Below are 19,581 nucleotides of genomic sequence, written 5' to 3' on the forward strand. Positions count from 1 at the left end.
CAGGGGTGGCATTGACAGCTGACGTACGATTTATATCTTTTTTTGAATGATGCATGCTGTAGAAATTAACGTGGTTGGTCTGACAGGTTTTCACGTATGGGTATTACTTGGTATGCATACTCGGTACGTGTTTGTATTCTTCAACATCAGTTTTGCGTGGCTAATTGTTTACCTGATTGATTAGCCGTGACCAGAGAGTTTATTGAAGTTCATATTGGGCATCTTTCTGATGATGAAATCATGAATGATACTTTCATTATTTTATGTTCTTATCTTATTTTAAGTTGGACATTTCTAATTCTCCATTTCTAAAATCAGATATGTTTCTTCACCAACTGGAGAGCGGTACTTATATGAGGCCTCTGCAAAACAGTCATGCTCATCATGTATCGAAGCATTTTCCGCTCTGTCCCTCGCATCAGGTACACAATATGGATATGCTGTACCTTAAATTGGGGTATTTACCTGAGTGTGACCGCTGCTACTCTTTATTCCACAACTCTGAGAGTAAACGAAAACCTAGAAAGAATCATTCCAGAACCCCCGATATGATGAATCCCTTACCATCGCCTTACCTATTGCTATTGGAGGTCTGGCCTTGGGTATCATAATTTTTCTACTTCCAATATTTGGGATTGTATATTCGGGTTCGTCGAGGATGAGGAACTGGGAGGTTTCCATTGGGTCTTTGTAAGAAAAAACAATAGCAGGATGCTGATTCGATCATACTGACTCGTATTCATGACTAGATCGTGTATCACATATAGTCTGAGTATTCTTGACAAAATAGTACTCCTGTAACACCGAGATGACTTTACATATTACACCATGCGTGTGCTACTTCTAGCACTTGCAGAGATGCGTGGGGGGATCAGTAACGCCTCCGTACTAGCAACAAAACAGCTTCTTCGATACTATGGTATCGAAATGCAAAGTTCTTTTCGATCTTGCTTTAAATACAGAAATCAACGCCACAGTCATGTATAATTACGTCGCGATGATGCCTCGAGGAACTATGGCAACGTTCCCAACCTTTACAAATCCTCTCCAGACTGTTTACATCTAGAGTAACATCATGCATAGTGCGAGCTCAGAGTGTCATGGTATGGCGTTGGAGGATGAGATTCGAGTGAAACACATGTTTACACAGGATATTCAGGTTGTGCCTACGTCTTCTTCGGGCCTTGATTATCTTTGACAGTTGAGTGAGATCAGGATAAAGTCAAGATTTGAGGAAGATTAAGTTATTTACCTTGTAGAATACAGTCGAAGATTCTTCTACATAGAGACAAGTGAGGGAATATATTGTATTGAGAACTTTGAACATAGAACGAGTCATTCTTTAAAACTTCAATGTTATGGAGGTACAGGAAAGAATTAGGAGAATTCACTATAAACCACTCCTTTTGTGCTCATGAATGAGTGAAACTGAATAAATATCTCTAGTTACGTATGAACTGGGCATGGCGGCTTTGTGTGGATAATGTTTGAAAATGTTTACCGTCTTCGAGTATGTACTATCGAGCTCGACTGGATAATTTAATGGGTAAAACGTCGGGGATAATAATAGATATGAACAAAGGTTTCAGCATAATTAAGAAACATATTATTTGTCTTTGACTTCCGTTTGACTTATCGTTTGATTGTTCAGCTCTAACTAATCAATGGCCAAACGTCAATATAGGTAAGACCATGTAAAACAATTTCTCATTGGACGCTTCAAGATTTAGTAAAAACAATTGTACTGGCATCCGATAAATGTTTGACATGCAATGATTTGCCTCCTAAACGCCATATTTTATCTAAGACTTTTTTTTTTGGCTTTGTTGGCGTGCTGGTCCCGTTTCAAGAAGCTCCAGAATAAAGTCTCCTGCTGATCTCTCCTCCCAAGCCAGAGACTTTTCCGAAAATTACCGAAACCGTTTTTTATCGAGGGATTTTACAGAGAGTTGGGGTCTTTATTCAACCAAGACTCGCGGTGCCTGTTTGAGAAGATAACGTTTGTAGGTATTCGAGGTCTGTTCCGACTTTCTTGTGTCTTGAACGGCCCTGAAATATTTGTAATCACATATGAGTAGATTTTCTAATAGTCTTGACCTGTGTTTATTTCTGTGTGGAAGTCAACCCCTTAAACTTTCTGCCATAAACCCAAGATCTTCTTTTACCAAGCCAATAACTTCAGAAAAACATGGTGATCGACTCGTTTTATACTCTAGCCTTCGGTATTGCTGCCACGATGCTGATCATTTCAGAGATTGTTTTCTTCACCAATGTTTGTTCTTCCATTTTATTTTTATCTACGCTATTGGCAGCTAACTATTGCTGATAGGACATAGGTTTCTTTAATTGGGGACGGAAAGCGTACCGAAATGTCACCGCGATATGCAATGACTTTGTAGGTTACTATCCCAGTTTATTCTATAGTCTCTAGCTGACGTATCTAGTCTAATGGCAAATACTACAATCCTTGGGGCTCTGTGAAACCGATCATCATCAATCCTAGCAGGAAGGAGATGACCGAACTCAGCGAGGCCAACAGCCTTTCTCAGCGTGCTGTATATGCGGATGTACGTTTTCAATATCGTTCCATACTCTTTTTGAATACGACTTACTCATATATTTACACAGATGTTTGGTTTCAAGCTTACCATGAATGGAATCACCCACAATGAGGTCAATGTCCTCCGTACTCGGCTTTATAGTCGCCTCCTCCAGAACCGTGGCCCATCGAATCTCGCAGCTCTCTACCCTTACTTACAGAAGCGACTAGAAACTGTGTTAGACCAGCAGTTACAAAAAGGAATTGTCAAGTCTGATGGTTGGTTCAAGTCAGATCAGATAAATATTGGATATTCTAACATATGCAGGACCTGTTTCTATTGCCCTTGCACCAAGTGTCCGGACAATATCATCAAAACTGATGGCTCTCATTTTCTTCGGTGATAAGGCTTGTAAGTAAGGCTTTTATTCATGTGAAACGTCAAGCTGACCAAAACAGCGGCCGACCAGGAGTTTGCAGATGCCCTTCTTACCTATTCAGCAGATCTTGTAAAGTGCTTAGCAGCTTTTCAAGTCTTCCCAGCTATTTTCTCCGGGTATGCTATTTATCGTTGTTTTATATCATTGCTACTAACATTGAGTAGGCTTATTCACAAGATTATTACCAAGAATGGCCGGGCAATGCACTTACTTCAAAATCGTTTCAAACACCTTATGCGTTCTGACTATGGAGAATCCAAAGACGTCAAAGATGTGAGTCCTTGGTCAAAAAAATATCCGAAAGCAATAACTAACTTTACTAGCGTACCATTCTTCATAATATGATAGAGATCATTCAGGAACAAGAAGGTAGTCCCGAGTACTGGACCACGGATATCACCTCACAGGCACTTCTCGGAGTCTGGTTTGCAGCCTCGCACCAACCTTGGATGAACTTGGATTTCATCCTCCTTGAACTGGCCCAACGACCTGAATGGCAGCTCAGACTGCGTGAGGAAATCGGCAATATTTCCGAATCGAACTACGAATCCCTCGACAGACTTCCTTATTTAGACAGCTTCATTAAAGAGAGTGTTCGAATGAATCCCTTGGATACACGTGAGTGCCTTGGCGTCCGGTTCCTAATTTCTTTTCCTGACCAAGGAAAAGATGCAATTCGTCGAAAAGCTCTCGATGACTATCAATTTAAACGTGGTGACTACTTTCTAAAGAAAGGAACAACAGCGTGCGTTTCAGCGATAGATATCCTGAACGACAAGAACGTCTATGTTAATCCTGAGAAATGGGACGGCGAACGATTTGTAACAGGCCCTTCCCCAATGAGAGGTACTAAATTTTCGGATGTGTCTGAGCACTTCCCAACCTGGGGGTTCGGTTCGCTTGCTTGGTAAGTTTTTCCTCGATGGATAGGACGGCTTAACTGACAGATTGCATTTATTAGTCCAGGACGATTTCATGCCACGCTAGTTCTTAAAATTGTTATTGCACGTCTCGTTTCCGAATACGATATTTTCCTCGAATCCAAAGGCCGAGTCAAGTTCATGTGGGAAACATTTACCTTCCCTTACGATTCGACACGGGTTCTGTTGAAGAAGGTTAATTAAACAAACTGACTGAATGGTGACGTGGGATTTTTGTTTGAATGATGTCAAATCTAGTTGTCTTATTCGAGAACATTTGTCATGACGTGGTAGATCCTTGCAGCTGGCTGAACGACATCATTTGAAGGCCTTTTTGATGAATATCTGCCGCGCTTTTCGTCGCCTTCTAGGGCTTCTTTCGTTTTAAATTGACTAATAACTGCGAACTTGGAGTATTTTCCCATTATAAATTTATGTGTTAGGTCCACAACCAAATTTAAAAGAATACTATGTTACATATGATACACCAATTGCAGTAACATACATCCTTCCACATAGTGCCATATATGCCACAACAACATTCAAAATCTCGCCTACGATTCTACATAAGGTGTATAAAATATGGAAGCAAGCCATCTACCAGTATTCATCTAGTCTGCAAAATGTCTCAAATCTGACTACCGTAATCCATCCTTCCAATTCCAGATCCCGCGGAACCAAACAGTTTCGGCTTCACAGCAGGATCATCTCCCGCAAAGGATCTTGTTCTCGTGCTGGTTTCAAATTACTGGTCCTCACATGACTATAACCAATTGCTAGATGATTAGACTCAAGAAGTGAACAGTACCATGGACGAAGTTGCGGCTATGGATGACTGGTTGTCCGCTACAAGTATTTGAATTATGCGATTCGTTGGCAGTATCCAATCGAGTCTTATGGTCCTGAAGTGAAAACGAGATTGATGGAAGTTAGCAAGACATATGACCCAAAAGTTTCATAAGCAGGTTTTTGGTGGGTCCAAATTGGGAGTCTAAAGACCTTGGTTGGTGTTTGGTTGTAGTACTCCGGTCTGACAAATGACTGTGAATCTCAAATACCATGAGACTTAGAAGAAATTCTTGATGAAATCAAAACGTATACAATGTTTGAAACCGGCTCCTCTTTGATTTGCGCCTCAAAAAACTCGGCGTTGTCCGCCATTCCTGTTTTTCGTCTTTTGCGCTCGGAGATGAAGATAACTGGTGAAATGAATGTAGCTTTACATGAATTTTGTAGTCTACAGAGTGTTCCCGAGCGAGTTAAGGCTGATCTTGAAGCCCTACTTAACAACACCTAATTTCAATCTCGACTGTTCCTGGAGGCGCGGAAAATACAGCCGTCTGAACTGGAGATTACATTGTATTGCATGATATATGAAATTCCTGCGTAATCTAGGATTGTTTATTTTAGGATTGATTCTAGAACCTCAAGGTGCCAATGTTAGAAATTTCCACGTCGAGAAATGTTTTGTACATACGTAGTGATCTCAAGTATAAGAAATGTCAAGGTTAGAGTGACGATCGTTAAATTTCATTCATCTCAGTAGAAGAAAAGAAGAAATCTAGAGGTGCAAATAATATACGTTCCAAGGGTATCAAACTAGTATAAACGCCACAAATGCGCCGAACACGCAATGAGATGCTCAGCTCAACTCTTGTCAACATCCATGGGCTCACCATCCGCAACAACAGCCACACCCGAATTCTCATTTTCCTTGCCAGCACGAGTGGTTTGCTCGTTATTATCTTGGTCCTTCTTTTCCGGCTTAACTCCGGTCAGAAATTGCTCAGGAACGCCTTTCGCGGCTACAGTTGGGGGTCCAATATAACAACCGAGCATAGCGCTCCAGATGTACTTTTGCTCGGTCAAGTTACGTATTTCGCGATAGGCGAGAGCGCTTGCGAATGGTAGTCCAGTTTCACAATCACGATACCGCGAAGGTTGCGAGGTGATTGGGCAAAGGTGGGAAGAAATTTCTGGAGTTGTTAGCTCGGAATGGTACAAAAGCAGATAGGAGAGAAGCCTTACTGGCGAGACGTGGAGGTTTCTTCGAATTGAAGTAAATACTATACTGGCGACTTTGGGTGGTCGCATTGTCAAAGTTCTCCAATACTAATAAATTCCTGCCAGTATGTTCAATCACTTCCGGCTGCGGCGGTAGGTTGGACTCATGCTCTGGCGTTGGATCAGTAGAGAGTAATGGTTGATCAATTTCCATTTCTGATGCTTCAATAGTAGCCACGTTTAATGAAGGGGCGATTGCCGGCTGTTGTACAGAGTCGGTCGAAGTAGTTGTCTCCATTGCGGGTTCAGCAGAACCAGCAGACCCAACTGGTTTTGTTTCACTAGAGGTAACCTCTTGTGCTTCCTCTACTATTTTGTTTTCTGCGGTAGGAAGCGTGTTGGAAGTTGGCTCTGTTTCCTCTTGAGGCGTCTGATTTCTTCCTTCGGCTGCGGTATCGGCAGACTTTGACTCTGGTTGAGGGTTTCTCGGTGCCCGATCTTGCAATTCTTGAGAGGTACTGCCTGTTCCTTCAGGCTTAGGAGAGGACTGGGCCTCGGAAGTAACAGTTTTTGGTTCTGATGATTTGTTTTCCGGCTGATCCTGAGCTTGACTATTTTCAGTAGCCAGAACCGACTCATCCGGCTTTGAGGTTACGTTTTCAGCAGCAGAACCTTTCTTGTTTAAGCCTTCATTTACAAGCTCCTCCGCTCCGCTCTGCTGATCAGTTATTAGTGTTGACTTTTCCGGTTTTGAACTCGTTAGGTCGGCGGTTTCTGCGTTCAGCTCTGGTACCTTCTCAGGGGCAGGCGATGCTGGAAGGGATACATAGTTGTGGATACCGTCCAGAAAACCATTACTACCCGACCCTTTTCCATTTGAATTTGGTTCCAGCACGGCATCTGCTCCGGCCTTTGGCACATTTTCAATGCCATTGACCGCAGGAGGTTGTAACGCTATACCCTCAACAGCTGGATTATCCGTAGTCTGTTCTGCTTTCTTATCTGTCTTTGATGCATCCTGATTTGCCGCGTCTTTCGTCTTCTTCTTCTTTTCTGTCTCCTCTTTATCGGATTTTGGCTTCACTTCGACATTTCCCACGCGTACTAGCTTCCCATTAACCCATTTGGCGACACCACTCCACCAAGACATGACAGGCCCCTCCAAACGACGGTTTTGAAGAGCTTCTAGCTTGGCCTTCCGTTCCTCTGCCTTCTTCTTTTCCATCTCCTCCCAGCGATTGAGACTCTTACTGTTCATGCGTTCAATCTTTTCTGCCTCTGCTAGACGTTCCTCCTGCGTCATCACTTTAGGCTTCATGCGTTCTTTCCTCTTAGCAGCCTGCTCCATCGTTGCTATAAGCTTGATACGTCTTTGTTCACTATCCTTCAGCCTCGCATGTGTCATTTCCTTATTTTGCATAGTCTGTCGACGAGAGGACGATCGCACGGGACCTTCTTCGGGTGTAGGTAGCCATGATATTCGTTCAGATTTCTTTTTGGGCCGAGACACGGCGGACGGCACACTAGACGCAATGGTGGGATCGATTTTGACCTTCTTTCGCAACGCAGTGAGCCTTAGCGATTCTTGAGCCTTGCGTTTCTTTCGATCTGCCTTTGCCTGCTTCTCCAGCTCCTTTTCGCCTTCCAAATCGTCATCAGCAGTATTGGGACCTTGGTCATCTTCGTCCTCAGAAGATGACATCTCTTCCGCCTCCCCTTCAGCACCTTCAACCTCGTCAAATTCATTGTCGTTCTCGTCTTCCGCGAACAGCAACGTGAGATCATCATCGGCGGCAGCATCCAGAAGCGAGGACATGTTTCTGCCGGCGGTGCTGCGCTTTTCGCGGCCAGCAATCAAAGACTCGACGACCTCGTCATCGGAAGTCTCGTCGCCCGTGAGAGCATGATCAGAGTCAACGGCAGCCATGTTCAATGCGCGACGATGGTATTAATAGCGGCCGTGTTATTTCGCGTTCTCGGGGCGTTGAAGAGCAGCGCTAACTGGACGGGGCAGTTAGTCCATTATCTATAGCACTATGTGCGAGGCAACTAGGCATTGCAATACCGAAATCTGAATGGCAACACGCGGCGGCGGATTTAGATAGCTCCGGTGTGGCTGCGTGGCTGGGGTGGCATATCGCGCCGGTGACGCTCATTTGTCACGTGACCAGTTTATCCGTGAAGAAGCGCTAGTCCGTATGAAGATTGCATGCGTTACATCAACACAAACTGCTCTTACTGTAAATTACGTGGCGCCTGCCACATGGTCGTTATTATTAATTAAATATTACTGTGACTCGACATGTCTGATCTCCCTGTGGCAATCCATGGTTTGTCCACCTCGTCCTCTAGTCTACTAACTGGCCAGGCCTGATTGACAACCCGTTCCTGAATCGTGACATCTGCAGAACACTCGTGAATGTGGGGCGCTTTCTGGCTGGAGTCTAGCCCGCGTCATTGCGTGGACTCGCAGCACGTCAATTGGTATGCACGCATCGTGAGACACTCTTGGCAGAATGGCACTCTGGGGTTGGCCCTCGAACCTCCTCCAAGTACGAACTGCCGCCCCTGCTTCGGAATTACGTTTCGGATTCCTCGGAGGCTTCCTGTGGACGAGGCTGCCCTTGCAGGAGATAATAATAATAACAACAATGACGGCGGGTGGTGCGAGGCTTGCTAGCCACTATGAAGGACCAGGGTCTGATGGGTCAGCTCCCCTTGCTTAGTGACTGCATGGGTGGTTTCGGTATTTCCTCGCTATGGGAGTAGACTCCATCATGTCCCTGCGATCCTCCCAAGACTATTCGAAGAAAGCATTAAGCTTTTTCATGATTCCATCGGAATCGAGCGTCTCCAGGATGATCGGCAACTCGATGAAACAATGATTGCCGTCATCAAGCGCCGAGCGGACAGATAAAACTACAGCCTCACTCATCTGAGTCGTCCCTTATAAATAAATGGCGCTGCAGTTTCATCTACTGCTTCGCACGCATGTTGCTCTTGGCTAAAGGCGCATATGCCACTACGTTGCCAACAAGCATCGCTCCGCGTGATTGTTCGTATTGTTTCTCGTAGTATTCTACGAGGTAACATCCACACAATCCTCCTGACGAGAAACAACTGTGATGTCAGATCGTAACCCACATGCTTCCCCCAACTCGATCTTTACCTAGTAGTAGTGCATAACAGCCCGTTTCGAATTAGGGGCAAACCCGATAATCCCCAGCGGTAGCTCATCCACAGTTCTCAGTCTATGTCGTCTCTCGCGCGTCCATACCGGCAGATGAGAAGCGGATGGCTCCGGCACCGGTTATAGCAATGCAATAAATACGTAGTATTAATATTATGTGATGTTTGATACTTGGTATTTAAAACTCAGCACGCATCCCGCATCCCGGCCAGCCAGGGAGCGCTAACCCCTCCTAGGCCTAGCGCGTCGCCTGCCACCACGACTGCCATTGCCGCCGTTGCCAATCGAGGCTCGATGCGACGGCAAGACTAGAAGGAAGCACTGCTGGTCTCTCCTTCTTCTCTAGCCCTTATCCGCATCCTTATCCTCACCACACGCTGTCACATTCCTCTTCCCTCCACCATCCCCCTTCAGCCAAGGTTTTGATAATATTATCTATTAATACCTTTCTCTTCACTTCCTTTCGTCCAATTTCTGTCGCTTGTCCTTCTTCCCAACCCTCCCGTCAGTCCCCCCATAAATCAATTCGACCCTGTCCGGCTACCCCCGTACGATCCTTGCAGACCCAACGCAAAGAACGCTCCTTCTCAGCTCTTTCTCGACGGCGTTGTCTCGACGACGATTGGTTTTCTGCCGTCTGGAACCTCTTGGTCCAATATTCTTCATACACCTTTAATGCGAATAATCTATTGTGGGAAGGCTTAGCTGAGGCTTCGCGTAATCTGCCAGTGTCTATTTGCCATTACCAAGCGGACCCCGTGACTGTTGGTTTGGAAGCGAGAAATTGACTTGTCATTGTAACAAGTCCAGGATTGGCTGCAATTATCGAGGACACTTATCACTTTCGTCGCGACACGGTTTTAGTTTCCTGGACCGGGAAACCGCCACTGCGTCATTGGCGAGCTTTTGCGTCTGCTCGAATCTTTACCATAAAAATTCTCAAGATCGTTTGAATCCCCCTTATGGGCTTCGCCGCGGCTCCCGTCTTCGCCTAGCAGACTCGTCGACGCTCTATTGAGCTCCAGCGGACTCGATAACGTGTACTCTTGAAGAGGAAAATTCGGTTTTATATTCTACTATTGGGCTCCCTACCAAGCCCTCTAATTCTTGTTTCGTTTTTCTGAGACTATAATCTATAATGGTCCCCGTTGCACGGCCGGATGGCCATCCCAATCTGAACTACATCCCCGTCTCTCAGTCCATGTCGGGAACATCGACGGGAAGCAACTCGCCAAACGAGTTGACAGCTAATCTAGTGAAATCTCCTTTCGGCACCTCAAATGGACTGGGAGGTTCCTCGGGATCGATTGGAAATGCGCGTTTAGGGGCTGGATCCCCATCTCATGAGCTCGGCGCTCGCCTCTTTTCGAAACGGTAAGAAATAATCCCCTGGGTGTTACATTGAACGCTCCACTTACTCTTTTAAATCCCAGAGCCCGTGAAATCCAGGCACAGGAAGGCGTCTCTCCAAGTATCTGGGGCCCACCAACGAGCGGTCATTCAACTCCACTTCGCGAGAATATCCCTGAGTCGCCAAGTCAAGATGGGTTTCCTGATCTTATACCTCCACCGGAATCGTCAATGAACAGTCCCGGCCGGAGAGCGCGAGCCGGCACTGTCCCCTCTCGCTTCCCAGCTGTTGGTACGTACAACGGAAGCTCTCAACAACAGTCTCTTTTGTCCAAATCATCCAGACCAACGCCGTCCGTTAGCCCTTTCCGCCCACCGGGTTTGTCCGGCATTGACGCGAGCGCTCCAACAACGAGCGTTGGTGTAGGAAGTAACCCAGCGGTTCTGTCTCGTCTGCGAGCTGGTTCAATGCCGCAGCGTACGAATAGTTACTTGGGCTCGTCTCCCTTTGGTGGGTCACTGTTCTCAACCAATTGGTCTTCGGGGCGTGAGCGTGCGACAACGTTGGCTAGTATTCGGTCTTCGGAAGGCCCAACCTCGCCTACTCAGTCCAATTTCTCAGGAGGTGGTCTTGCCGACACCGATGTGAAGACACTCGATTATCTAGGATTGGCAGAGACTCCACAACAACCCGGATCATCCTATGGGCCATCTTCAGTTGAGGCTCTCCTCCAACAACAGCAGCAGCAATCTTCTGCCCTGCCGCCACTTCTTGCAGAACTTGCTATGATGAAAAACAACAACCGGTTCAGGTCTTATTCGGTCAATGCGAAAGAGAAGTATGCTGAGGATGATGAGGAATACGGTGCATCATATCCGCAGGTTCCTTCGGGCACCTTGACGCCATCCGTCGCTGCAACTGCTGCTCAGCTTGCTGCTACCCAGGCTCAGATCCATCAGCACAATCTCGCCGTTCAAGCATTCGCCAACCATGCTTCTGCAAGTCGTCCCCGTGCTCGAACTGCTGGCGTTCTTGATACTCCACCGCAGCGCTCTTCAATCCGTAGCTATCTTGCCACCCCTTCTCGGTTGGAGAATAGCATCAGCGCCGCGGATTTGCGTATCGCAGAAGGAGGAGAGTTCGACGAACTTTCGGAAGCAGTTCAATTGATGCACCTGAGTGGTGCTGGTAGCGCAAACTTAGGTGTCAGGGCCCCTGCAGACATGGCTGATGAAAGCAGTATCGAAGGTCCTACTCGAGCTCTCTGGATCGGTAGCATACCAGTGTCAACTACTGTCACGTCTTTGGAGGCAATCTTCAGCATGTACGGAAAGATTGACTCTACACGAGTCCTGACTCATAAAAATTGTGGTTTCGTCAATTTTGAGCGCCTTGATAGTGCTATGCAGGCTAAGAATCTTCTCAATGGCAAGGAAATATTTCCCGGTGCTGGGCCAGTCCGAATTGGGTTTGCAAAAGTCCCAGGTGCTTCGGCTACCGGGACACCTGGGGCCAACGGCACACAACCTTCTCCCACGCCTGACCCAAGCGCCGCCTTAGGAGAACATGATGTACCTAGTTCTGATAGACTCGGCGCAAACACTCCACAGGTCCCTCCCCTAGCCGAACTACAACCCGAGATGGCAGAGATTGTGCAGGAGTTTGGTGCATCGGATGATGAGATACACAACATCACCTCCAGCGTGCAACGAGCGATATCTTTCCAATCCTTTGAAGACGAAATTCCCGCAGTCCCTGAGCCAAATGCCACAAGGATGCATGATGCACCCAAACTTCGAGACATCCGGAAGAGGATTGACAATGGGCTCTGTTCAGTCCAGGAAATCGAGGAGACCGCAAGCGGTATGCTTCCAGAGATAGCAGAGCTTTCATCTGACTACCTTGGCAACACAGTCGTTCAGAAATTGTTTGAATTTTGTTCTGAGCAGACGAAAGAGCAAATGCTAGCTCAAATCTGCCCCCACCTTGCTGAAATTGGCGTTCACAAAAACGGTACATGGGCTGCTCAGAAAATCATAGATGTGACGAAGTCGCCAAGTCAAATGCAGATGATTGTAGAAAGCTTGCGACCTTATACTATCCCCTTGTTCCTCGATCAATATGGCAATTATGTGCTTCAGTGCTGCTTACGATTTGGTAGCCCACATAACGACTTCATCTTCGAAACTATGCTCAGTAGAATGTGGGAAGTTTCTCAAGGACGTTTCGGTGCCCGGGCTATGCGTGCTTGCTTGGAAAGCCATCATGCTACGAAAGATCAACAACGAATGTTGGCGGCTGCCATTGCACTACACAGCGTTCAGCTAGCCACAAATGCTAACGGAGCTCTACTCCTCACTTGGTTCCTTGACACATGCACCTTTCCACGCCGGAGGACTGTTCTCGCCCCACGACTTGTGCCTCATTTAGCTCATCTTTGTACCCATAAGGTTGCTTATTTGACCGTTTTGAAGGTCATTAACCAACGAAATGAACCTGAGGCTCGAGAAATCGTTCTCAAGGCGCTATTTTTCAGTCCCGGCGATGAGGTGTTGGAGAATATACTCAGTGATCCCACTTCAGGGGCTACCTTGATCTTCAAAGTCCTCACAACTCCATTCTTTGACGAATCGATGCGTTCCGAGGTCGTCAAGAATGTTTCCAAAGTTCTGACCAAATTGAAAGCGACTCCGAGCCAGGGTTATAAACGTCTCATGGACGAAGTTGGGTTATCCTCTCGGGGAAGCTCTCGTGACCATCACTCTGGAAGAGATGGAAGCGCTGGTCATGGGTCAAATGGCGATAAACAGCACCGTCCAACTTCACGTCAAGCCAGCTCCAACTATCATAGCCAGTCTGCTGAGAGACAGTTTAGCAACCAATTCTCGGGAGCCTCGAGTATCGACGGCGCAAACTATGTTGGACGTACTTCCGAGCAGCCTTACGAATATGCCGCCAATGGACTCGCCGGACTCAGTGCGGCTAATGGCATGAACAACCTTCCAGGTGTCAATGCTCCTGGTTTTGGCCAGGAGGGTGCGTTACCGTTAACGGCACAGCATTTGCAATACCAAGCCTATCTCCAAGCGCGTAGCGTGCCCCAGACAGGAATATACCCAAACACGTTGGGTGGAAATACCTATCAAGGCTATGCTGGCGGTGTGGACAACTTCCGCGGCCAACAGACTGCCGCAGGAGGGCCAAATGCTATGCTTAACCAAACTGCCTTTGCACCTCCACAGTTCAGCCCAGTTCTTAACCCTGCTCAAATGTACCAATATTCACCTCAATACTATCCACAGGCACAGGCCGTACCCAACCAGGCGGTGGCTGGTCGACGTGGTCGCGTAAGTTCTCATTTGCTTCCTTAGCCATGAGCCATGTTCTAACAAATCCCAAGCGCTGAGTGAGTGATTTGGATTTGGATTTGAGAAATATTCCTTTTCTCTTTTTTCAAGATTTGTTGTATAAAATTTTTTTGATAAAAGCGACCATCTATGTATGCAAAACATTTTGTATGACGGCCTAGAACCCCACTGGCGCTGGATCGTATTATGGGAGGCAAGGTATGATGTGTTGTTATGGAGTCCAATATGAATGAACTTGAGAATCATTCGCCAAATTTCAGGTGTCTTACATTAAGGGCATGTCTGTCCTATCTTATTTGCCATTTCTTGTGTATCATTCTTGAGTTGGTTGTCAACTCGTGTTGTTCTAAAATTTAAATGATTCATGCAGTATCTTGCGTGGATAATTATGAGTGCTTTTTAACCATCAACCTGATTTATGGTACTACTTTTCAGCAATTGTATTAATATTGATTGATTCAATATTGGTACATGTATTGTCACGGACATTCCAAATGCTATTGAGACGTAGAAACATAAACGTACTTGTCAATATCAATATCAATATTTTACATTAATTGATCTTTTTACTTGTCAACCATCACTCCGACACCACCGTATGCTGACCCGACGACACATCACTGACCGTAATCGAGTCTGCATTCTCCTGCACCGGCACACCAGACACAGTCTGATTATCAACCGACCACACAACCGTCCCATCCAGCACGACCTCGCTCCCTTTCGGAACCGTGACATCCGCCACAGTCCCATTCGGTGCCGTAAACGAAACCGTCGCCGTGCCATTCTCCATACTCCATTCAACATACACCACTCCATACCGCGTAGCCTCCTGCCCCCTCGCCCAGCTGACATCCTTCGGGAACGACGGCGCAATTGAGAAATGCTGATATCCTGGGCCCGTGGGCATCAGACCAAGAACATAATTCGTCAGCGCCGGAAGTACCCCCGTCGACCAGCCGTGCGCCTTGGACGTAAACGCGCCCTCGTACGCTGACCCGTTCGCCCCAATGCCCTCCCAAAACGTAACCCCCGGATCAGACTGCGCCATCCATCCATACAACCGCCGGATCTCGTCTAACGCTGAATCCGCGTTTCCGGTGAGGAAGCGCGCCTGGATGTCGAAGTAAGATGTAAAGGCATACACTCGCGACGAGCCGTCGGATACTAGAGAGTCATCATCCATAAAAGCGTTTCCATACGCCAAGGCGGTTTTATTCGCCAGATAATCGAGTGCGGATTGGGCGCGGGTGTTGTTGGCGACGCCGGAAAGCACTGCGATGCCATTCCCGTCTTGCCCGTGGCGGGTTGAGACGGTCGAGTCGTCGAGGTACGCGCCGGAGGCGGAGTCCCAGAGGTTTTCGTTGATGGCTTGCGAGACTGCGTCGGCGCGTTGCTGCCAGCGGGATGCATCGCTTGATTGGTTGAGTGCATTTGCGAGATTGGCTGCGCTCGAGAGGGCGAGAACGTATAGGGTGTTGTAGTATGTGACGATTCCAGACCTGGATAGGAAGGCGTAGTCGCCGTATGAGCTGGGCTTGCTGAGGAGACCGGTCGTGTTGTCGGTTACGGATGGCGCCCAGGTATCCAGCACGCTTTGCAGGTTGGGATAATAAGAGGTGACCTGTGCGATGTCTCCAGTATAGAGGATGTAGTCCCAGGTGCTGGTCACCCACCAAAAGGGGTAGTCGAATAAGGGGAGAGTATAGTTGTTGATACTCGCCGGAGGAATCCAGCCGTTGCTGGACTGGTGCTCGGCGAGATCGGCAAGGACGTTCAGCATCGCATTGCTCGCGTCTTGGTGCGTCAGATAGGCTGTTCGTCCGGAGACAGCAATGTCGCCTACGTAAGGATCCCGATCTCGTTTCGCTCCATCGAAAATGACCTGTTTCCCAAGAAGGCTTGGACTTGCGGAGTTTCTGGGATCGACTGTGTCGGCGAGAAAAGTGTCGATGACCATTTCGTTGGTGTATGCGGCATCATACCAGAATTCGTTTAGTTGTTGGTCTGAACATTCGAACCAGCCGCTGTAGCTGGACAAGGTGCCTAGGTAGGCGGTGAAATTTAGAGACACTGAATTGATGTCGACGAAGCCTGAGGGGCTGGTATATGGTGCGTCGGAGGATAAGGCATTGAGACTGATTTTCAGATATCTAAATCCATGTATGCCGTCTGCACAGACTTGGTTGCCGTTGTATGTGCAGCCATAAGTGTCAGTCCAGTTTAGAGGCGCGGCAGGAACGGCGATTTGATCAGTGCCAGGCGTAATTGTGTCCCCATTGTCCGATCGAGAGAAGTCAGACACGCTGGTGAGATATTGAAGAGTCTCGGAAAACGCAAGTTGAATACCAGGGGCATTGTTTGATCCACTTGCAAAGTCGATCTGAAGGAAGCCCACCACGTTCTTGCCAAAGTCTAGCACTATTTCGGGAACTGCAGAATCGTCAGCGACCAATGCTGGCCAGAGCTCCGTGACTCGCGTGTATTCCCCCTTTGAACCCGCCTGGTCTTGGGTAACCGTCAACCGGACCTGGTTGGTCGTAATGTTCTGGCTAAAGGGCACTCTGCATCGGGTAGCGTTGTTGCCAGTGATTGAGCCAGCCTCGGTCCAGTTTGAGCCATCCCATGTCTCGATGATGAAATCGACTGGGACGCCATCTGTACTGCTCTCCAGCGTCACGCCGTCTAGAGTTACTTGGGTCGGGCTCGTGATGGTCAGAGTATCAGGGTATTGGGCAGGCGTATTGTCATTCCAGAAGGTAGTCAGATTACCATCAATGGCATTACTGGCGTAGTACGTTCGGGGCACACCATTGTCAGTATTCGGTGCTGCTTCCGACGAGGCATTTGCAGTTGTCCCCGATGGCCAGGAGGGGAACGTGGTCTGGACATCCGCACGGCTCAGTCGCGTCACTCCGTTTCCAGAAACAAGGGCGTCTGCATTCGAGACGTTGCCGGATTGTGAAAGAATGGAAGATGGCACTATCTTTCGATTCTGGGGAGCGACCACGTATTGCTGCCACGAGGTCTTGTTGGAGGGTATTGCAGCGACTACCAGATGCCCCTGGTTTAGCAGTAGAACAGCTGCCTTGAGATAACACAGCTTCATGGTGGAGAGCAATTAATTGATAATTGATATCACTCGACAGCGCTACCCAAAATGCATAATTTCATAAAAGGAGAGGATAAACACGCCTCGTGCCAGCTGGGTCATCGCGTCAATATAATGCTCTATTTCCATGTCAGCGTCGAAGTGACCAATGTTATTTTTGGCCTGATCTCGGTCATCGGCTCAATCTTTCCACGAGAAGGCCTTATGAAATTGATTCGGGCGAGAAGCTATTTTGAGTTTCCAATCGTTGCAACGCTGATTAGCCCGACAATAGGTAAGATCTGCCTGGCGTTTTAAGTGTACGAAGCCATGCGGGGGCAGAAATAAGCACTGCACAGGGCCCGCAGTATTATTCTAGCTATTATATACTCCGCCGTAGCACTGGCTTCTGCCCCCAAGCACGCCTTGGTAAGTGTAAAGTTGAATTAATAGACTCGCACCTTAATAATCCTAATCTTGGCTTAGCATTATTCGAACTAATTATTTGTGCCACCTTATATACCTTTTTAATTGACTTCCACGTAATTGTGGTGTACCATCAGGGAGGCTCAACCCTAATAGACGTCCACACCAGGAAAGCCCATATATGAATGCTTGATAATTGTCAAACCCAACACTTTTGCGGGCATTACCCAATAACGCAAAATATTAGTTAAATGCTAGCAACCCCGCCTGGCACGCAGATTTAATCTGAAAATCCGGGGGGGACGTACATGTAATTGTGGTGTGTGACTTCTAGATAATTCGCTACTAGTCAAAATAGAACCTTCTCGTACTTATTCGGTGTAAAGTGCACCGAGAGTACATATGTAGGAATCACAATACAACATTGAGTTAAAGTTCTTTAGTCGATCGACAGGGTTTTAAGCCAAAGACCTAAAACTGCTCCCAGTGGCATGTTTAGGCTTGGCACGCACATACCAGTTGACGTATTGATGATATATTAACGCGGTCAATTGCATGGGGCGGGATATTGACAATATCTGCATAATTGAAAAGCCAAATACATGTACGTAATCTGTCAACACGTAAATAAATCTTTGGCCTGTTCCTCTCCAATAATTACTGCAGTCGTTGCGATCAATTGAAATTGAAGAGGTGGTTTCCGATTAAGGTTAGCGGAGAGCTTTTATCTATAACTATTCGCTAAGATGCGCTTGTCTACTTTTCATCCAAAGTCACTTTCGGTTTATCGCCAGTTTTCAACCTATCTACTTTGAGCTATGATATTCGAGTTGCGGGTTCCATTTTTGGTAATACCGTAACAATACTGGTATCCTCCTGTATTATTTAAAGTCAATGTCGAAGAAAAATGACGCTGCTTCGTCCAGCCGCGACAAGTCCCATCAAACCGCCATAATTTACCAAAACCCTCAAGAAACAATATTCATAGTTGATATTCCCACTTCCATACAACTAGCTCAGACTTTACCCAATAATTTCGCCAAAAAACAGAGCAAATTACTCTATTCAACAGCATTAAAATCACCCTATCCATCTTCACCAGAGCCAAAAACCGACGCTGCTCGAGCTCGGGTGCTGGAACGGATTCCCGATTCGGAGAAAAGCTTTCTTGAAAAGACTGATTACTTTGTGAAATTTTCTTTTTGGGCACTCCAGGGACAACGTGGATTATCCGATATCTGGTGTTATCCCAGGGTAATTCTACAAGATGGTGCGAGTGAAAGAGACGACCGAGTAGGCCCAGATGAGTCAGTCGATATACACAAAAAGAAGCGAAAGTTTAAAATTGAGGGACAAGATTTGTCTGTCGATAATAACTGTGGGCCGCCGATAATATTATCAGCATCAAGCATTAATGAGTTTTCTGGTTATTCGGATCTTCGGGGCGCAGAGGTCAGGAACCCGTCTCTTGAACCAGTCGTCATACAAGTCAAAGACACGAAAGATAGCAACCCCGACGAGGCTGTTACGAAATATACGATTCCACCCAAATCATCATTTGTCCTCAACACTTTATCAGCTCCTTCTATCACCAAATCACTAAATATTCACATCATACCAAACATTTCCAAAATGTTAAAGTTCAATATCATCCTACTTGACCCTCCCTGGCCGAACCGTTCTGTTCGGCGGTCTTCGCAGTACCATACTCATAGGTACCTGGAAATGGACACTCTTGTATCGATTATGATAGAAATTATCCGCGCCCATCTCACCAGCGAAGAAAAAGCGTTCGTAGCAATATGGACTACTAATAACGCCAAATCCCGCCAATCTGTGTACGAAGCTTTTGAACTTGCAGACCTAGAAGTAAGTGAAGAATGGATATGGCTCAAAGTTACAGAGCATGGCGAGCCTGTGGTGCCTTTGAACGGATTATGGAGAAAACCATACGAAGTTCTTCTTATTGGGACACGAAAAGTGAAAGATACGGTTGGAAACGGCGAAATATTAAAAAGGCTCATTATAGCTGTGCCAGATATACACTCAAGGAAGCCGAATTTGAAAGAGCTGTTTGAGAGTTTGTATTTTGGAACGAACGAGTACATGGCTCTGGAAGTTTTTGCTCGGAATTTGACTAGTGGGTGGTATTCTTGTGGAAATGATGTGCTTCGATTTAATGCTGGCCAATGGTGGTTGGATATTTGAATTTCAACAGACAATTTTCCGTTATTAGATACTCCTTAAACGCC

The 19,581-nt window shown here is 46.7% G+C and overlaps 5 protein-coding genes across 5 annotated transcripts; 3 read left to right on the forward strand and 2 right to left on the reverse strand.

Moving 5' to 3' along the window:
- Window positions 1-2,188: 2,188 nt before the first annotated feature.
- BGW36DRAFT_462020 (cytochrome P450) lies at window positions 2,189-4,103 on the forward strand (the record flags this gene model as incomplete). Its single annotated transcript, XM_046222152.1, has 10 exons — window positions 2,189-2,272; window positions 2,330-2,395; window positions 2,445-2,567; window positions 2,629-2,818; window positions 2,868-2,951; window positions 2,999-3,095; window positions 3,144-3,252; window positions 3,303-3,597; window positions 3,649-3,886; window positions 3,941-4,103. The coding sequence occupies 10 exons, from the start codon at window positions 2,189-2,191 to the stop codon at window positions 4,101-4,103; spliced, it is 1,449 nt and encodes a 482-aa protein (XP_046071027.1).
- Window positions 4,104-5,546: 1,443 nt separating this feature from the next.
- BGW36DRAFT_298225 (YL1 nuclear protein-domain-containing protein) lies at window positions 5,547-7,830 on the reverse strand (the record flags this gene model as incomplete). Its single annotated transcript, XM_046211417.1, has 3 exons — window positions 5,547-5,875; window positions 5,928-6,504; window positions 6,697-7,830. 3 exons carry the CDS (start codon window positions 7,828-7,830, stop codon window positions 5,547-5,549), a joined length of 2,040 nt encoding a protein of 679 aa, XP_046071028.1.
- A 2,401-nt stretch (window positions 7,831-10,231) lies between these two features.
- On the forward strand, window positions 10,232-13,815 carry BGW36DRAFT_428115 (putative RNA binding protein Jsn1; the record flags this gene model as incomplete). The annotated part of the gene is made up of 2 exons (XM_046220505.1): window positions 10,232-10,467; window positions 10,527-13,815. The coding sequence occupies 2 exons, from the start codon at window positions 10,232-10,234 to the stop codon at window positions 13,813-13,815; spliced, it is 3,525 nt and encodes a 1,174-aa protein (XP_046071029.1).
- Window positions 13,816-14,392: 577 nt separating this feature from the next.
- Window positions 14,393-16,921, reverse strand: BGW36DRAFT_359950 (alpha-L-rhamnosidase; the record flags this gene model as incomplete). The annotated part of the gene is made up of 1 exon (XM_046214128.1): window positions 14,393-16,921. One exon carries the CDS (start codon window positions 16,919-16,921, stop codon window positions 14,393-14,395), a length of 2,529 nt encoding a protein of 842 aa, XP_046071030.1.
- A 1,359-nt stretch (window positions 16,922-18,280) lies between these two features.
- Window positions 18,281-19,531, forward strand: BGW36DRAFT_278731 (MT-A70-domain-containing protein; the record flags this gene model as incomplete). Its single annotated transcript, XM_046210206.1, has 1 exon — window positions 18,281-19,531. A coding segment is annotated over one exon (1,251 nt), but the record flags the coding sequence as incomplete, so codon positions are not given.
- Window positions 19,532-19,581: the final 50 nt, after the last annotated feature.

The sequence above is a fragment of the Talaromyces proteolyticus genome (assembly GCF_021365285.1).
Source record: "Talaromyces proteolyticus strain PMI_201 chromosome Unknown BGW36scaffold_7, whole genome shotgun sequence".
NCBI classification, from domain to species: domain Eukaryota; kingdom Fungi; phylum Ascomycota; class Eurotiomycetes; order Eurotiales; family Trichocomaceae; genus Talaromyces; species Talaromyces proteolyticus.